A 19,251-nucleotide genomic window follows, 5' to 3' on the forward strand; every position below is an offset into this window, starting at 1 on the left:
TCCTTAATGCTGAAACGTCAGTTGTCAGAATTTCAGCATTAATAATAACAATGGACTCATACTATAATGAAAGTAAGTCATTGATTTCCAGAATATGTGTCATTTATTAATGCTGAAATTCTGACAACTGACGTTTCATTCCATGATAGCTTTTAATCCGGAAAATGTATGTGTGTGAGAGAGAATCAACAGCTGATACAATGGACTCATACTATAATGAAAGAAAGTCATTGATTTCCAAAATATGTATAATTTATTAATGCTGAAATTCTGACAACTGACGTTTCAGCATTAAGGATAGTTTACGCCATTTACGCAAGCGTTCTTCTTCTCCTCCTCTTTGGGCTTGCCGTTTAACCATCAAACAAACGCCATGGGAACATCGCCCCCTGGAGTTACAAATTCCGATGGGTAACAGATTTCGGTACAAGTGGAAAACTTTCAACGTTTTTCGTCGCCCAAACAGATTCTTTGGATGTGATAAATGGCGAAGTTTTATTTACGGAGGCAATAATTGAGCAAACAAAATGGTAATGACACCAATGTTATCTATTGGAATTGTTTAGTACTGTTATACTGTTAAAAGTGTTTATACTATTTATGCTTTTAAGTCCAAGTTGAAGAAATCTTGTTAAATGTTGACAGCATAACTACCAAAATACAGAAGTATGTCCTTAAAATTTTTGCAGTGCTATTTCTGTTGAAAAGTTAAAATGATAACATTAGAGATGTGATGTGCCACTTTTCAAGTGTCTGATGGCTTAAATTAATTTTCATAAATTTTTCATATTTTGAATTCTTTTGAAAGGCTTACAAAAAAAACTACATTTGAATTGTAATTCCATGCTATTGACAGGACTATTCATTTTAATGAAGTTAGCTTACCATGTTTACAGTATGATAATTGTGATAGAAATGTGAATTTTAGGCACAGAATATTTTTTACAATTGAACAAGGCAGTAGATTATACAAGCTTGGACAGAAAGTTAATAATGACACCAATTTTTTTTTAATGGAATTGTTTAGTACTGTTTTACCATTTGTTTACTGTCAAAGTTGTTTATACTGTTTATACTTTCAATTAACAAATTGAAGTCTTGTGAAAGGTTGACAGGATAACTGGCATTAACTGTCAAAATAATTTCAAACTATTGAAGTTAGCTTACAGAATAAACATGTCAATCAACCCATATGATTTTTGCTGTAATATTTTTGTTTTGAAAAGTCACTGTGACTGATAGAAAAGTGATGGTTTTAGCAACATTTTAACCTGTCTGAATACAATCAATCATTTTGCGTCGGGGGGCGCAGGAACCCCCCACCAGGACTTTGTCCTGGACCTACCGGGGCCTGCGGCCCCTGGACCCTGGCTACTAGGTTTTTCTGATTTCAAAAGTTGGCAGGTATGATAATGTAGGAACCAGAAATATTAATAACAGAAAGACACAACCCTTTTGTGTGAATGGGGGAGGTTTTTTTGGGGGTTGGTGCACTAATTGTAAGTGTATCTTGTGTTTTTTATGTTGATTTAATAAAATATAATAAAAAAAATTAATTTCTTGTGCAGCCTGGTACAAATCGATCCACGGACCGGTGGTTGGGGACCACTGATCTAAACTGTGTTCATTAAAACCTGGCAACTTATGAACTCATGAAAGGATGTCTTTCACCAGGTTGAAGTGAGAAAGCTGTGTAACGACAGGGTCCACTTCTATCAGTCCTTGCAGGAGAGTGATTTGAAAACGGCAAAGTCCGCATCCACACGGTAGGAGCCTGGCTTTATAAGGCTTGTAAAAATCAAACAATTATACTGCTTTTTACTGCATTGGTAATTTTCTTCTCTTCTGTCGCAGTATGACGGCTGAGAACAGGACTGCATTGTTTCACTACTGGTTAAGTGCTGTGGAGGTTGGTCATTGAAAACAAAGTATTTTTTGCTTGTATCATATTTTCAGTCAATATACTACAGTGGAACCCGCATATCTCGACATCCCTCTGACTGGCCGAGTGACGTGGACATAAGCAGTTGTCAACAGCTGAAATCTTAAGCTTTTTGCAACCATTGCATGGATCGTATTTTCCAGACTATAGAGCGCACCCACAAAATTTTAGAAGAAAAACACATTTTCCATATATTAACCGCACCGTAGGCCGTAGATATATATACGTTAGGGAGCTAACTCGCAACAGGCCTAGTAAACACGTACGACAGGCTAATCGCACCACCAGTTATGCGAATATAGTTGTACACGTTGGCTCCAATGACACTAGAATGAGACAGTCAGAGATTACAAAGAGAAACATAGCCAGGACTTGTGATCTCGCTATAAAGATGTCCAGGCATCGAGTAATTGTCTCTGGCCCCCTGCCTGCGAGAGGCAATGATGAGAGATATAGCAGATTAGTCTCGCTTAACAAGTGGCTGGCTAGCTTCTGTAGACAACAGGGACTAACGTTTATTGATAATTGGCCCTCTTTCTGGGGCAAACCAGGCCTGCTGATGAGGGACGGCCTTCACCCTAACCAGGAAGGCGCCATCATCCTGTCTAAGAACATAGACTACTGTTTAAGTCACATTTGACTAACTACACTAGAGCAAGCCCGGTCACAGGCAATTACAGAGCCTGCTAGTCCGGGTGAGGAGTCAGTTAAGCTAGAACTAGCCAGCACCAGGCTGGATAATTCCTGTACGCATAGCAATTTTCTTAGAATAACACACAACTCACATAATGTGTTTTCTGTTGTGAATGTGTCCGGGGTAGATATGCATTCTACTGAGGTGGCAAATCATGATGTGTTCAGAGATCATTATTCATCCGCTCGGGATGGTGTCCTGCTGGCCCCACTATGGACTGGACTCTTACTATTATGTTGGATCCACTATGGACTGGACTCTCACAATATTATGTCAGACCCACTCGACATCCATTGCTTTCGGTCTCCCCTAGAGGGGGGGGGGGGGGGGGGGTTACCCACATATGCGGTCCTCTCCAAGGGTTCTCATAGTCATTCACATCGACGTCCCACTGGGGTGAGTTTTTCCTTGCCCTTATGTGGGCTTTGTACCGAGGATGTCGTTGTGGCTTGTGCAGCCCTTTGAGACACTTGTGATTTAGGGCTATATAAATAAAGATTGATTGATTGATTGATTGATAAAATGAGTTATTTACTCAGAAATATTTTGTAAATGTTTATTTTTATGCCTTAATTGTTTCCAAACGGTTTCTGTAAAATGGCAGTAAACGGCTGATAAAACAAAACAGAAGTCATGGTCATGGACCCACTAGCTGCGGAAGCTAGTTCACCAGTCAGCTAAACAGACTCAATAACTCCACGGTGACATTATGGTGAATTTACGAAAACTGAAACGAGACTAAAAGAATGCTATTGCAAGTTAATAATAATAAAACAGACACTCGTAAACATGTTAGCATATTGGCTAATGCTAAGGACGATAGCTTTATTGCATTACATACAAATATGATATGCATAGAAACACTCCTACAGACATCACACATGGGACGGTTTAGTAAGTAAGACTAGTTATAGTTGTATTGTAAAACTTACAAATGTTGCCTGAAGTGATGAATAAGAATCCATACAAGTAGGCACGCTATCGACAGCGAAATGACGGAACGCCAATAGTACTTTTGGTTGAAAGCTCTGTGTAAAACAGAAGGACACTGCAAGGAGCGAACTCCTCCAAAATATGGCGCCATGGCACATTCAATTACACACCAATTCAGTGTCTTTTTTTTTACTATCAAATAACCGATTAAATTTAATAGAAAAAGATGTTCTTTTTTTCCAATGAGACGCGAGCTTCGTTACAGGGTCAATTAAACTCCTTTCCGATTGCACCACTAAATCAAAAATATGTATATATATTGAAAACATGGATAATATAGATGTCATAACAATTTTATAACATACCGTATTTTCCGCACCATAAGCCGCCCTGGGTTATAAGCCGCGCCTTCAATGAACGGCATATTTCAAAACTTTGTCCACCTATAAGCCGCCCCGTGTTATAAGCCGCATCTAACTGCGCTAAAGGGAATGTCAAAAAAACAGTCAGATAGGTCAGTCAAACTTTAATAATATATTAAAAACCAGCGTGATGTGGGCGCGCATGGAGTCGTATATCAACATGGACGGAGCTGCGTGAAAAAAGCCACCCGGCTTCTTCGCGTAAACTTCCCTTAACCACTCGCTCATCTTTTCTTCATCCATCCATCCCTTCGAGTTAGCTTTTATGATGACGCCGGCTGGAAAGGTCTCTTTTGGCAAGGTCTGCCTTTTGAATATCACCATGGGTGGAAGTTTCTGGCCATTAGCATGGCAAGCTAGAACCACAGTGAAGGATGACTTCTCATTCCCTGTGGTGCGAATATTCACCGTACGTGCTCCCGTTGTATCCACAGTGCGGTTCACAGGAATATCAAAAGTCAGTGGAACCTCGTCCATGTTGATAATGTTCTCTGGCCGGATCTTTTTTTCAGCTATCTTGTTTTTACAATATGCACGGAAAGTAGCCAGCTTTTCTTGAAAGTCTTTAGGCAGTTGCTGTGAAATAGTAGTCCGTGTGCGGATGGAGAGATTGCGTCTTTTCATGAACCGGAAACCTGTCGCTTAGTAGGAGCCATTTTGTGGTCTTTACAGATGTAAACACACAAAGGAAATGAAACGTAATATCCGCGCGCTTCTTCTTCTTCTACGGGGGCGGGTGGTTGCTTACAGTAGAAGAAGAAGCGCTTCCTGTTCTATGGGAGCGGGTGCTTACCTTGGCGGTTGCTTGCGTAGAAGAAGAAGCGCTTCCTCTTCTACGGGGAAAAAAGATGGCAGCTGTTTACCGTAGTTGCGAGACCTAAACTTTATGAAAATGAATCTTAATATTAATCCATATATAAAGCGCACCGGGTTATAAGCCGCACTGTCAGCTTTTGAGTAAATTTGCGGTTTTTAGGTGCGGCTAATAGTGCGGAAAATACGGTAAATGTTTTAATTCTGTATTTGGAATCCACAGTAATGTCATTTTCTCGTTGAGCATACAGCTCCCTCTAGTGGCCAATCCCAGCACTGCATGAATAAATGTGCCTTTTAAAAGTTTGACGCACAAAAAAAACTTCTATCCATCCATCCATTTTCTACCGCTTATTCCCTTTGGGGACGCGGGGGGCGCTGGAGCCCATCTCAGCTACAATCGGGCGGAAGGCGGGGTACACCCTTGACAAGTCGCCACAAATGTTTGTTTCAACAACTAACCTCGTATTTTATAACAAGCTTCTTTTTATTTGTAATGATGAACGTGAGTGTGAATGTTGTCTGTCTATCTGTGTTGGCCCTGTGTGACTTGTCCAGGGTGTACCCCGCCTTCCGCCCGAATGCAGCTGAGATAGGCTTCAGCCCCCCGCAACCCCGAACGAGACAAGCGGTAGGAAATGGATGGATGGATGGATTTACGTTATGGCCATAAATTTGATGCACCGTTTATAAGTTGTGGGGTTCAAAGCGTAGGAAAAAGGTAGCCGCTTATAGTCTGGAATTGACAGTAGGTTGAATTGGGACTTTGGCCATGAAAATGAAACACAATTAAGTATTTTAAAGTTTGTAGGCATTGTTTGCCTCCATTAGTGCATTTTTTTCATAGGACATTGTCGCAACAGAAATATTGTGTATAGTTCTGCCATGAAATTCAGGCTTTAGTGTTTGTTTGTTAGACCAGTCAAGAGAGAAGAAGAGTTGCATAGCCACATTGACGTGTTGACTACGTCTTGTCGCGTGTATGATCATCCTGCCTCTTGCCTGCATGTGTATTAGTGCAAAGTATCTTGTATAGTATAATAATTGCAACTCTACATGAACAAAACATCCTCAAGGAAGCCTCCTATTCTCTACAATCATCAGCACTAAGCCGACACAATAATGAGCAGGTCAACAATAACACAGAACTATTTTTATAGGATTGAAACCTTTGGGTCTCAAACGTTATGTCAACAAAGGCGATCGAAGATGTATGTCAACATTGACTCATGCTACTCTTTAATAATCATAAGTTGAAAAGCATTTAGCTGAGCGCAGACTTCCGCTAAGGTCTATCTCCCGATAATAAAGAATCCTTTAGAAAACAGTTATCCGGATCACCAACCGAATCTAATAATTTGTTTCTTATCCAATTTCTGTTAAATCAAAATATGCCAATAAAGTTTTTAAGATATGCGTAGGGATGGGTACCATCCATCCATCCATCCATCTTCTTCCGCTTATCCGAGGTCGGGTCGCGGGGGCAGCAGCTTAAGCAGGGAAGCCCAGACTTCCCTCTCCCCAGTCACTTCGTCCAGCTCTTCCCGGGGGATCCCGAGGCGTTCCCAGGCCAGCCGGGAGAGATAGTCTTCCCAGCGTGTCCTGGGTCTTCCCCGTGGCCTCCTACCGGTCGGACGTGCCCGAAACACCTTCCTAGGGAGGTGTTCGGGTGGCATCCTGACCAGATGCCCGAACCACCTCATCTGGCTCCTCTCCATGTGGAGGAGCAGCGGCTTTACTTTGAGCTCCCCCCGGATGACAGAGCTTCTCACCCTATCTCTAAGGGAGAGCCCCGCCACTCGGCGGAGGAAACTCATTTCGGCCGCTTGTACCCGTGATCTTGTCCTTTCGGTCATGACCCAAAGCTCATGACCATAGGTGAGGATGGGAACGTAGATCGACCGGTAAATCGAGAGCTTTGCCTTCCGGCTCAGCTCCTTCTTCACCACAACTGATCGATACAGCGTGCGCATTACTGAAGACGCCGCACCGATCCGCCTGTCGATCTCACCATCCACTCTTCCCTCACTCGTGAACAAGACTCCGAGGTACTTGAACTCCTCCACTTGGGGCAAGATCTCCTCCCCAACCCGGAGATGGCACTCCACCCTTTTCCGGGAGAGAACCATGGACTCGGACTTGGAGGTGCTGATTCCCATCCCAGTCGCTTCACACTCGGCTGCGAACCGATCCAGTGAGAGCTGAAGATCTTGGCCGGAGGAAGCCATCAGGACCACATCATCTGCAAATAGCAGTGACCTAATCCTGCAGCCACCAAACCAGATCCCCTCAAGGCCCTGACTGCGCCTAGAAATACCAAATCCGGTAATTTTTTGGCACCGACCGGTTGCTTACTGACTCAGCACTTGGCGATCACTCCAGCAGCACTGAGAGCGGACTCAGCCAAACTACCTGTAGGTAATGTCGCAATTTTTAATGCCAACAAAGAAAGTGACTCAAAAAACACGCCAATATAAGTAAAGTAATGCTCCACTTTTCCAAAAATGCGCTATTTTGATGCTAATATACATTGGCTTTGCTATTGACGTGCTACTGATTAGCATTAGCAATTTTACATGGCGATTTTCAACACCTCCAAATGCGTTAATGAAAACTACAACTAAGATGCATTTAGCAATCAAACAGCTGGTGTGTAATCAGTGTAAACTTATAACTTATATACCGTAATCAGTGTACACTTAAACTTGCTTTTGATACCGTCGATCATAAAATTTTATTAGAGCGTATCAAAACACGTATTGGTATGTCAGACTTAGCCTTGTCGTGGTTTAACTCTTATCTTACTGACAGGATGCAGTGTGTCTCCCATAATAATGTGACCTCGGACTATGTTAAGGTAACGTGCGGAGTTCCTCAGGGTTCGGTTCTTGGCCCTGCACTCTTTAGTATTTACATGCTGCCGCTAGGCGACATCATACGCAAATACGGTGTTAGCTTTCATTGTTATGCTGATGACAGCCAACTCTACATGCCCCTAAAGCTGACTTTTTAGGGCGCAACTTCAACCAAAAAATCCCACCCACCAAATACTATACATTACTGCCATCTAATGTCTTGGACTTGCAAGTTAATATCATACTTGCAAATGGCATACTGTAATAAATTTAAAAAACAAGATATAACAATTTTTAAATGTTGCAATAACAACGAAATTTTATTATCAAAACAATATACATTAATTTACACAAAAGTGCCGAAAAGTGGTCCAGTTGAGTGTCGTATCAATTCCCAGGTAACGGGAATTGTTATGGTATGCGTTCAAATGGGATCAATATCCATTTCTATGTTGCTAACTCTGTGATGAGGTGGCGACTTGTCCAGGGTGCACCCCGCCTTCCGCCCGATTGTAGCTGAGATAGGCTCCAGCGCCCCCCCCCCGCGACCCCTAAGGGAATAAGCGGTAGAAAATGGATGGATGGATGGATGTTGCTAACTGAGAGACAAACAAACCTGGAGGAATACATAACCTACTGGCAGAGTTAATTCATTGAAGGATAAATGAAATTGCCAGGTCTGGGCTTTTTTTTTGTTTTGTTCGTCTGACGCTTCCATACAGGCTGCAAGAGGGTTTGAGTTTTGAGTTTGAGTTTATTTCGAACATGCAAGTATACAACATGATACATCACAATCTCCAGTTTCTCTTTTCAACATGTTCGAAAAGGAGTAGGAAGAAGCAGAGCTTATTTAATCCTACCCCTTTTCTTTTACATAACAGTTGCTAAAACTTTTGTTCACTTCCTGTTCTCAATTTATTCACAATATACTCCATAAGTAATCACAATAAAATAAGTAAATAAATAATAATTGGTGAAGTAAGTTACATTTCATATGTTGAGATAAGTAAGATTATTTTGTGAGTGAAAGAATGGATGAGTTAAATAAATTCAGAATGTTTATCATGGTTCTTCTTCTTTGTACTTTGTAAACACTTTAAGTTTGAAGAGTTTCTTGAAGTGGATCATATTAGTACATTGTTTGATTGCTTTGCTTAATCCATTCCATCATTTAATTCCACATACTGATATACTGAAGGTCTTAAGTGTTGTACGTGCATACAAATGTTTTAAATGACATTTCTCCCTAAGATTATATTTCTCCTCTTTTTTTGAGAAGAATTGTTGTATATTCTTGGGTAGCAGGTTATAGTTTGCTCTGTGTATCATTTTAGCTGTTTGCAAATTCACTATGTCGTAGAATTTCAGTATTTTTGATTCAATAAATAAAGGATTTGTGTGTTCTCTATATCCAACATTATGTATTATTCTAACTGATCTTTTTTGTAACACCGTTAATGAATGAAGTGTACTTTTGTAATTATTTCCCCATATTTCTGCACAATAACTCAGATATGGTAACACTAGTGAGCAGTAGAGAATATGAAGTGATTTTTTGTCTAGGACATGTTTTGCTTTATTCATTATTGACGTGTTTCTTGCTACTTTATGTTGTATATTTTTTACGTGAGATTTCCAGTTCAATTTATCATCAATCATTATACCTAGAAATTTGGTTTCATTTACTCTTTCAATTTCTATTCCGTCTATTTGTATTTGTGTTTGACTTTCTCTTCTACTGTTACCAAATAGCATTATTTTAGTTTTACTGAGATTCAACGATAGTCTGTTTTTGTCAAACCATCTTTTTAATTTGTTAATTTCTTCTGTTGTTATTTGTAGTATCTTCTGTGTGTTCTCTCCTGAACAAAACGCTGTTGTATCATCCGCAAATAATACTAACTTTAAATCTTTTGTAACTTTACAAATGTCATTTATATATAGATTGAATAATTTGGGTCCTAGTATTGATCCCTGAGGTACACCACAGGATATATTTAGCGTTGTAGAGGTGTGTTCGCCTAGTTTCACATATTGTTTCCTGTTCATTAGATAACTTCTTATCCAGTTTAAGACTAACCCTCTGATGCCATATCATTCTAGTTTTTTGATTAAAATATTGTGATTAATTGTGTCAAATGCTTTAGTTAGATCCATAAAAACTGCTGTCGCACATTTTTTATTATCTATAGCATTGGTAATTTCACATACTGTTCGCTCTTTGCGGATTAAAATAAGCCATTATTTACTCTCTTGGACTTTGAGGCAGGGCTGTTGGCACACACGCAGTGAAACTGAGCTGCGGAACATAAGCGCAAGGTAACAGAGTAGAAATGATTTGCACATTTCTGACATTTTTATTAAAATAACCAATATCTATTTGAGTTTTGTTGCTAACTAACAGTTAGACAGACAGACAAAAAAACCCTGGTGATTAATGTCCTGGTGAAGGTAACAACAGGAAATGAGTTTGGCATAAATGCGTTGGCAACTTCATCAGGTTCCACTGTACTACCATTCCTTCTTGCCGTGTGTTTAGAACCTGTTGGGTGCGTATCCTCCAAACCACATCCTCTCTGCATTGCAACATTTGGCTGTCAGAGAGCAGAAGGAGTTAGAGGAGAAAGTATCTCAGGATGTCACCAGAGATGTGGCTGCTCTTGGGTAAGCAAAACAATACCTTCATTTTAAAACGGATGCCCATTTTGTGACTTCATGTTTTCACTGTAGATTTTGTCACGAAAGTCGTCATCTGCTGGACATATCAGGAGAGGAGGATAAAGTCTTGCCATCCATAGATGCTCTCTTGCAGGTGCTGCGTATAAACACAGTTTGGGAAGATGTTGACACATACTGTATACTGAATGTATTATTCCAGGCTGCATGGCAGAAAGTGGAGGAGAGTCTGGTTGAGTTATCGCAGACTCGCTCCAGAGTCCAACAACTCCAGAACCAGCTGCTGGCTCGCAGGAAAGAGGCGGAGCGGGAAGTGTCTGGGTTGGGTGATGATCCCCACAATGATACTCTGGCACTGTAAGTCCACTCTGCACAAAACTTTCACCAAAACAGGTCAAGAGGTTTCTGCACACTTGAAAACTTGTACACAAATAAAGCCATTTGGGCTGTTTTAATCCCAAATTTTCCCTTTTCCAACTACGCCTTCGCCGATAATAAGTAAATTAAACTAAGGCTGCAGCTAACGATTATTTTTTTATCGATTAATCTATAGATTATTTTTTTCGATTAATCGGTTAATCTATAGATTATTTTTTCCGATTAATCTATAGATTATTTTTCCTTTTGCCCATTATTTTTTTTATTTAAAATGAAGATGAAAAAATAAATGTACGCCAGTTTTTTCAAAAGGCATGGCTTTTATTTACAAAAAAAAAGTATGGCCACTCAGTCAACATTAATAATAATAATAATAATAACTGGGATTTATATAGCGCTTTTCTAAGTACCCAAAGTCGCTTTACATGTAGAACCCATCATTCATTCACACCTGGTGGTGGTAAGCTACTTTCATAGCCACAGCTGCCCTGGGGTAGACTGACGGAAGCGTGGCTGCAATTTGCGCCAACGGCCCCTCCGACCACCACCTATCATTCATCATTCAATTCACCGGTGTGAGTGGCACCGGGGGCAAAGGGTGAAGTGTCCCGCCCAAGGACACAACGGCAGCGATTTTTTATTTTTTTTGGATGGTAAGAGGCGGGGAGCGAACCTGCAACCCTCAGGTTTCTGGCACGGTTGCTCTACCCACTACGCCATGCCGCCCCAACATTGACAACATGACAAAATATTCTGTAACAATGTAAACATTTAAAACTTTTAACATTCAACAAAATTAAAAGTAGCTTATTTGCTTTTTAATGTGCAAATATAAAAGTAAACATCCAGTGCAAATCTTAATATTCTGCAATAGTATAAGCATTTCAAAAGTAAAAGTATTGCTTATTTTGCTTTAAAATGTGCAAAAATAAAGATAAACATCCAATACAAAAAAGTGCAAAACGGAAATATTAATCTATAGATTATTTTTCCTTTTACCGATTATTTTTTTTATTTAAAATGAAGATGAAAAAATAAATGTAGGCCAGTTTTTTCAAAAGGCATGGCTTTTATTTACAAAAAAAAAAAAGTATGGCCACTCAGTCAACATTGACAACAACATGACAAAATATTCTGTAACAATGTAAACATTTAAAACTTTTAACATTTAACAAAATTAAAAGTAGCTTATTTGCTTTTTAATGTGCAAATATAAAAGTAAACATCCAGTGCAAATCTTAATATTCTGCAATAGTATAAGCATTTCAAAAGTAAAAGTATTGCTTATTTTGCTTTAAAATGTGCAAAAATAAAGATAAACATCCAATACAAAAAAGTGCAAAACGGAAATATTAATCTATAGATTCTTTTTCCTTTTACCGATTATTTTTTTTATTTAAAATGAAGATGAAAAAATAAATGTACGCCAGTTTTTTCAAAAGGCATGGCTTTTATTTACAAAAAAAAAAAAGTATGGCCACTCAGTCAACATTGACAACATGACAAAATATTCTGTAACAATGTAAACATTTAAAACTTTTAACATTTAACAAAATTAAAAGTAGCTTATTTGCTTTTTAATGTGCAAATATAAAAGTAAACATCCAGTGCAAATCTTAATATTCTGCAATAGTATAAGCATTTCAAAAGTAAAAGTATTGCTTATTTTGCTTTAAATTGTGCAAAAATAAAGATAAACATCCAATACAAAAAAGTGCAAAACGGAAATATTAATCTATAGATTATTTTTCCTTTTACCGATTATTTTTTTAATTTAAAATGAAGATGAAAAAATAAATGTAGGCCAGTTTTTTCAAAAGGCATGGCTTTTATTTACAAAAAAAAAAGTATGGCCACTCAGTCAACATTGACAACAACATGACAAAATATTCTGTAACAATGTAAACATTTAAAACTTTTAACATTTAACAAAATTAAAAGTAGCTTATTTGCTTTTTAATGTGCAAATATAAAAGTAAACATCCAGTGCAAATCTTAATATTCTGCAATAGTATAAGCATTTCAAAAGTAAAAGTATTGCTTATTTTGCTTTAAAATGTGCAAAAATAAAGATAAACATCCAATACAAAAAAGTGCAAAATGGAAATATTCTGTAACAACAGTGTAAACATTTCAACAAAAGTAAAAGTATTGCTTATTTGCTAAAATGTGCAAAAATAAAGATAAACATCCAATACAAAAAAGTGCAAAACGGAAATATTCTGTAACAACAGTGTAAACATTTCAACAAAAGTAAAAGTATTGCTTATTTTGCTTAATAACAACAATGATAGTATGATTAAAGTGAAAGTTAATTGTTGGTTTGTACATAGTATATGTAACTGTTAATGTTGTAAAAGGTATTTGCACAACTAATTAACGTTAGCGTTTGTGACACGTCTTGTGCCGTGGGGTTCTTTCAGGACCGACAGACTGAACGCCAGACGGCTTTGCCAGGTTTACAATATTTTAATTGTACACAAAGTATTTTCTCTTCCAACTCTTTTCTCTTTCTTTCCTCGCTTTTCAGCTCCTCTTCCTCGCTCGCTCGTCGTCCTTTGTCTCTGGCTCTCCTCCTCTCTCGCTCCACGTCAGCTTCACTCTGGCTCCTTCCAGTCTCTCTTCCCTCTCTCTCTGCTGCTCCCCTTTTCTTCAGCGAGAGGAGATTGGATGATCGTGCCCAGGTGCGCGTATTGCGCACCTGGGCACGATTGCGGCGTCGCTCCCGGCGCGCCCCGCTTCGCCGCTCGCTCGCCGGCCCCGCCTCTCCACAGCGATAAAGAGGAGCGCGTCTTTGTGAACACTGAACAGGCATGCCAAACGCGCCTCTCAGAGCGAAACGGTGCTTTAGTTTATGAATTTACAACGCAGATACAAATGACACATTCATGTTTTTGTGTAATGATGACAACGTTTACTCACGCGGACGATTGACTAGTTGATGGTGATGGCAAGAACGCTGTCGGTTTTCTTTTCAGATGTTCGTTCATAGCAGTTGTGCTGCTATGATAGGCCATTTCCGCTCCACACAGTGTGCATACAACAACATTATTAGGCCGTTTATTGAAATACTCCCACACTTTTGATGACTTTTGGCGTGCTTTTTTCCCCTCGCTCTCACCGTCTGCTTTGCGCTCCGCCATGATAGTAGTGTGACGTAAATATGCGACGCGTCGACGCACAAAAACGGCGTCGACGTATTTACGTAACCGATGACGTCGACGCGTCGTTTCAGCCTTAAATTAAACGAAGGATGAATTAAAATGAACTCGATGACCTAACATACCTGCCAACTACTCCGGTTTTCCCGTAATTAGTACGGTTTTCATCAACCTATTCCGGGCTACGGTTGCAGTGATAAAAAAATACGGTTTTTCATTAATTAAAAAAAAAATTTTTTTTTAAATGCGCGAGGCTATTTAAAGCACCGCTGCCAAGCACGAGGCATTGTTTCCAAACGAGCGAACGATCATGGAATCAGCCGGAGAAAAATCGCAAACGAGTCTTAAACCGAAAAGAAAACTGCAGTCATTCCGTGAAGAATATTCAAAAGCCTATCCGGGAATAATTATCCGTTCCAAAAAGGGTGAAAACTACGCGAATTGCACCTTGTGCAAACAAGATTTTTCGATTGGACACGGAGGAATTAGCGATGTAAAAGACCACGTTGGGACAAAAAAACACAAGTCTAATGCCGTTGCTAGCGATACAAGTGGAAAACTTTCAACGTTTTTCGGATTTTAGCCACAAAAAGGTAATGACACCAATGTTATCTATTGGAATTGTTTAGTACTGTTATACTGTTAAAAGTGTTTATACTATTTATGCTTTCAAGTCCAAGTTGAAGAAATCTTGTTAAATGTTGACAGCATAACTACCAAAATACAGAAGTATGTCCTTAATATTTTTGCAGTGCTATTTCTGTTGAAAAGTTAAAATGATTACATTAGAGATGTGATGTGCCACTTTTCAAGTGTCTGATGGCTTAAATTAATTTTCATTCATTTTTCATATTTTGAATTCTTTTGAAAGGCTTACAAAAAAACTACATTTGAATTGTAATTCCATGCTATTGACAGGACTATTAATTTTAATGAAGTTAGCTTACCATGTTTACAGTATGATAATTGTGATAGAAATGTGAATTTTAGGCACAGAATATTTTTTACAATTGAACAAGGCAGTAGATTATACAAGCTTGGACAGAAAGTTAATAATGACACCAATTTTTTTTTAATGGAATTGTTTAGTACTGTTTTACCATTTGTTTACTGTAAAAAGTGTTTATACTGTTTATACTTTCAATTAACAAATTGAAGTCTTGTGAAAGGTTGACAGGATAACTGGCATTAACTGTCAAAATAATTTCAAACTATTGAAGTTAGCTTACAGAATAAACATGTCAATCAACCCATATGATTTTTGCTGTAATATTTTTGTTTTGAAAAGTCACTGTGACTGATAGAAAAGTGATGGTTTTAGCAACATTTTAACCTGTCTGAATGCAATCAATCATTTTGTGGACCCTGGCTACTAGGTTTTTCTGATTTCAAAAGTTGGCAGGTATGAAATAATACTTTACAGATACTGTAAAATGATTGTTCATGTTTTTCAGTCAGTACAGATTGGTGTCTTTACAAATTCAAACACGATTCATGTTGACATAGAAGCTAGCTTATCTCTTGCTGTAGCTAGCTTTTAAGGCTAATACCGAAGCGTGCCGAAGTGTTACTACGCTAGAAAAAGAGTTCCTCAGTGTTGGCTCCTACAATAACAATGTCGCTACAGTTCGGTTATTATACAGGTTACGGAACGTAAGTGATGTATTTTTGACGGTTTGTGAATGCATTTTTAAAGTGATTTAGTGATAGAATTAATTACTCCCATTATCTGCATTGCTAGCCACCTAGAACGAGCCTATTTTTATATATTAGAAAGCGGGAAAAAACAACCTTTTGTCTTCTTGTCTCTCATAATGATTGTCAACGATGGGTTGACTTTTGTCAACCGAGTGCCACGCTGGTTTATTCACAATTCCATCCATCCATCCATCTTCTTCCGCTTATCCGAGGTCGGGTCGCGGGGGCAGCAGCCAAAGCAGGGAAGCCCAGACTTCCCTCTCCCCAGCCACTTCGTCCAGCTCCTCCCGGGGGATCCCGAGGCGTTCCCAGGCCAGCCGGGAGACATAGTCTTCCCAACGTGTCCTGGGTCTTCCCCGTGGCCTCCTACCGGTCGGACGTGCCCTAAACACCTCCCGAGGGAGGCGATCGGGTGGCATCCTGACCAAATGCCCGAACCACCTCATCTGGCTCCTCTCCATGTGGAGGAGCAGCGGCTTTACTTTGAGCTCCCCCCGGATGACAGAGCTTCTCACCCTATCTCTAAGGGAGAGCCCCGCCACCCGGCCGCTTGTACCCGTGATCTTGTCCTTTCGGTCATAACCCAAAGCTCATGACCATAGGTGAGGATGGGAACGTAGATCGACCGGTAAATTGAGAGCTTTGCCTTCCGGCTCAGCTCCTTCTTCACCACAACGGATCGATACAGCGTCCGCATTACTGAAGACGCCGCACCGATCCGCCTGTCGATCTCACGATCCACTCTTCCCTCACTCGTGAACAAGACTCCGAGGTACTTGAACTCCTCCACTTGGGGCAGGGTCTCCTCCCCAACCCGAAGATGGCATTCCACCCTTTTCCGGGCGAGAACCATGGACTCGGACTTGGAGGTGCTGATTCTCATCCCAGTCGCTTCACACTTGGCTGCGAACCGATCCAGCGAGAGCTGGAGATCCTGGCCAGATGAAGCCATCAGGACCACATCATCTGCAAAAAGCAGAGACCTAATCCTGCAGCCACCAAACCAGATCCCCTCAACGCCTTGACTGCTCCTAGAAATTCTGTCCATAAAAGTTATGAACAGAATGGGTGACAAAGGGCAGCCTTGGCGGAGTCCAACCCTCACTGGAAACGTGTCCGACTTACTGCCGGCAATGCGGACCAAGCTCTGGCACTGATCATACAGGGAGCGGACTGCCACAATCAGACAGTCCGATACCCCATACTCTCTGAGCACTCCCCACAGGACTTCCCGAGGGACACGGTCGAATGCCTTCTCCAAGTCCACAAAACACATGTAGACTGGTTGGGCAAACTCCCATGCACCCTCAATTCACAATTCCTTTCCTCAATGTTGTTAGGTCAGCTTTGGATCTGGAGCTCCAGTGTGTGATGAAGGCAGCATCCAGAGATCATATCAGAGACTGGTGCATCCAGCTTGACCAGCACGCCAGAAGCCGGCAAGAGGCACTGCAGAAGCTTCGCAGCCAGTGGCAGAGCGTTATGGACTTCAGACAACAAGTGGTGAGGCTCAGCAGCGAGTTCTTGACTTCTAGATGTCTTTCCACACATGATGTTGTCTTGTCAGCTCCTCAGACAGGATCAGATAAGGAATCTGATCAAGGGAAACTCATCAGCTAAAACTGAGCTGATCCGGACGCACAAAGAGGTGTGTATCGTCTTGTATATTTCAGAGAATTGTATCCGGAAACATTCTGACTGTTTTTGTTTTCCTTCGTTTTAGCTGCAGGACTTTTTGGAGGGCAAAGTGTTGCCGCAGTTGAAAGAGGTCACCGCTGCTGCCAAGAGTCTAAGGAACTCTATCTCCAAGGAGGTTAAACAGTTGGGCACCATTTCACTTCAGGCTCTGGACCGGAGGACTGTCGAAGGGTAAAAACATATAGCATCACCTATAGGGATGGGTACCGAATTTGTCACTTTTATAGGCACCGACTGAATTCCGTCAGTATCATTGGGGCATCGAGTCACATAAAATCAAACCTTGCCATAATTTCATACGTTTATTGCACATGACGTCACGTCCGGTTGCAGACTAAACACCAGCTCACGTAAACAACCACTCAGCCAAACTCCCTCTGAATAATGTTGCAATCTTCAACTCTAACAAAGCAGGTGTGCTTTGTAGAAAACACTCAAATGTAAAGTAAGGCTTCACTCTTTCAAAATGGGCTAGTTTGATGCTAATTAGGGCCTATTGACCTATTGAATTTGTAAGGTTTTATTCTTTCTTTATTATTCTTCCGCCGCCTCTTTGAGCACTAATTTGACCCACTTAACATGCTTCAAAACTCACCATATTTGACCCACACATCAGGACCTGCGAAAATTGCCTTTTTTTTAAAAAACCGAACCACAAAACTCAAAATTGCGCTCTAGCGCCCCCTACGAAAAAAAAAAACTAGACTGCCTGTAACTCCCACTAGGAAGGTCGGAGAGACATGAAACAAAAACCTCTATGTAGGTTTGACTTAGACCTAGTTTTCATAATTGTATATCCTCGGGCAAAAATCAACAGGAAGTTGGCAATTTCCCCCTTCAAGACAAAAAGGTACTAAAAACAGTCACTTTTGCCTTTTCGAGCTGTAATTTGACCCCCTTAACACGCTTCAAAACTCACCAAACTGAACGCACACATCAGGACTGGCAAAAATTGTGATCTAATAAAAAAAAAAACCTAACCCCAAATTTAAAAATTGCGCTCTAGAGCAATTTTTGAATAAAACGGAGAAAAAACTGCTCCTCGGAAGAAAAAAATGACAAAACTGCCTGTAACTCCCACTGGGAAGGTCGGAGAGACATGAAACAAAATCCTCTCCGTAGATCTCACTTAGACCTACATTTCATAAATTGACAACCCCCAGCAAAAATCTACAAGAAGCTTGCTATTCCCCCTTCAACACAACATTTTTGTAAAAACCGGTCACCTTTCTTCAAACATTATCTCTTCTGAGCGTGTTTGTTGTTTCGGCTTCAAACTAACACAGGAGAGAGATTGAACCCTTTTGATTAAAAGTTATCGAAAGAGTTTTAATACCGGCTCCGGTTTTGGTTTTATGACCCTTCAAAGAGCCGCTGCGCTGATGCTGCTGTTTTTTCAAGAAGGCTGCTTAAAAGCAGGAAGCACCAGCGTGCCCACACAATGCAGACAAGGTAGGTACACTAAACAAAAGTATTGGGACAATTTGGACTAAAAGTAGACAAAAGTATTGGGACACTTATGACGAAAACTGAACAAAAGTATTGGGACACTTAGGACTAGCACCTGCCAAATACGCGGGCCCGACCAATGCTGCTTGCAGCTTTAATTTACATTGGATTTGCTATACACAGGCTACTAGCGATTGTACACGGCAATTTCAACACCTCTAATTTAGTAATTAAACCCGCAACTAACATGAATGTTATAATCAAACAGCTGGTGTGCAAAAAAGCTCAATACTTACAGTACCAACACTTTGTAGTGCGCAACACAACACATTTTGATCTTGGAAAAAGCTATATTTCTACATGTACAACATAGCTTACACAGTACTGCCATCTAATGTCTAGGAAGTGCACCTGCATTGCAAATTAGACTCGGGTGAAAACATAATCAGCACATTTTTAAATGTTCTATTAAAAATGTTGCCCCAAGTGGAGGAGTTCAAGTACCTCGGAGTCTTGTTCACGAGTGAGGGAA

The 19,251-nt window shown here is 40.2% G+C and overlaps 1 protein-coding gene across 1 annotated transcript in view; it reads left to right on the forward strand.

Annotated features, from left to right (window-relative positions):
- haus5 (HAUS augmin-like complex, subunit 5) overlaps nt 1-19,251 on the forward strand; it is a 41,976-nt gene that overhangs the window by 14,781 nt on the left and 7,944 nt on the right. Inside the window, exons 8-15 of the mRNA XM_061976272.2 lie at nt 1,675-1,766; nt 1,855-1,909; nt 10,199-10,323; nt 10,390-10,471; nt 10,538-10,692; nt 16,913-17,075; nt 17,140-17,220; nt 17,296-17,441. Coding sequence (XP_061832256.2) covers nt 1,675-1,766; nt 1,855-1,909; nt 10,199-10,323; nt 10,390-10,471; nt 10,538-10,692; nt 16,913-17,075; nt 17,140-17,220; nt 17,296-17,441 — 899 coding nt within the window. The remainder of the gene's footprint in view (nt 1-1,674; nt 1,767-1,854; nt 1,910-10,198; nt 10,324-10,389; nt 10,472-10,537; nt 10,693-16,912; nt 17,076-17,139; nt 17,221-17,295; nt 17,442-19,251) is intronic.

Source organism: Nerophis lumbriciformis, linkage group LG14 (genome assembly GCF_033978685.3).
Source record: "Nerophis lumbriciformis linkage group LG14, RoL_Nlum_v2.1, whole genome shotgun sequence".
In the NCBI taxonomy this organism is placed as follows: Eukaryota; Metazoa; Chordata; class Actinopteri; order Syngnathiformes; family Syngnathidae; genus Nerophis; species Nerophis lumbriciformis.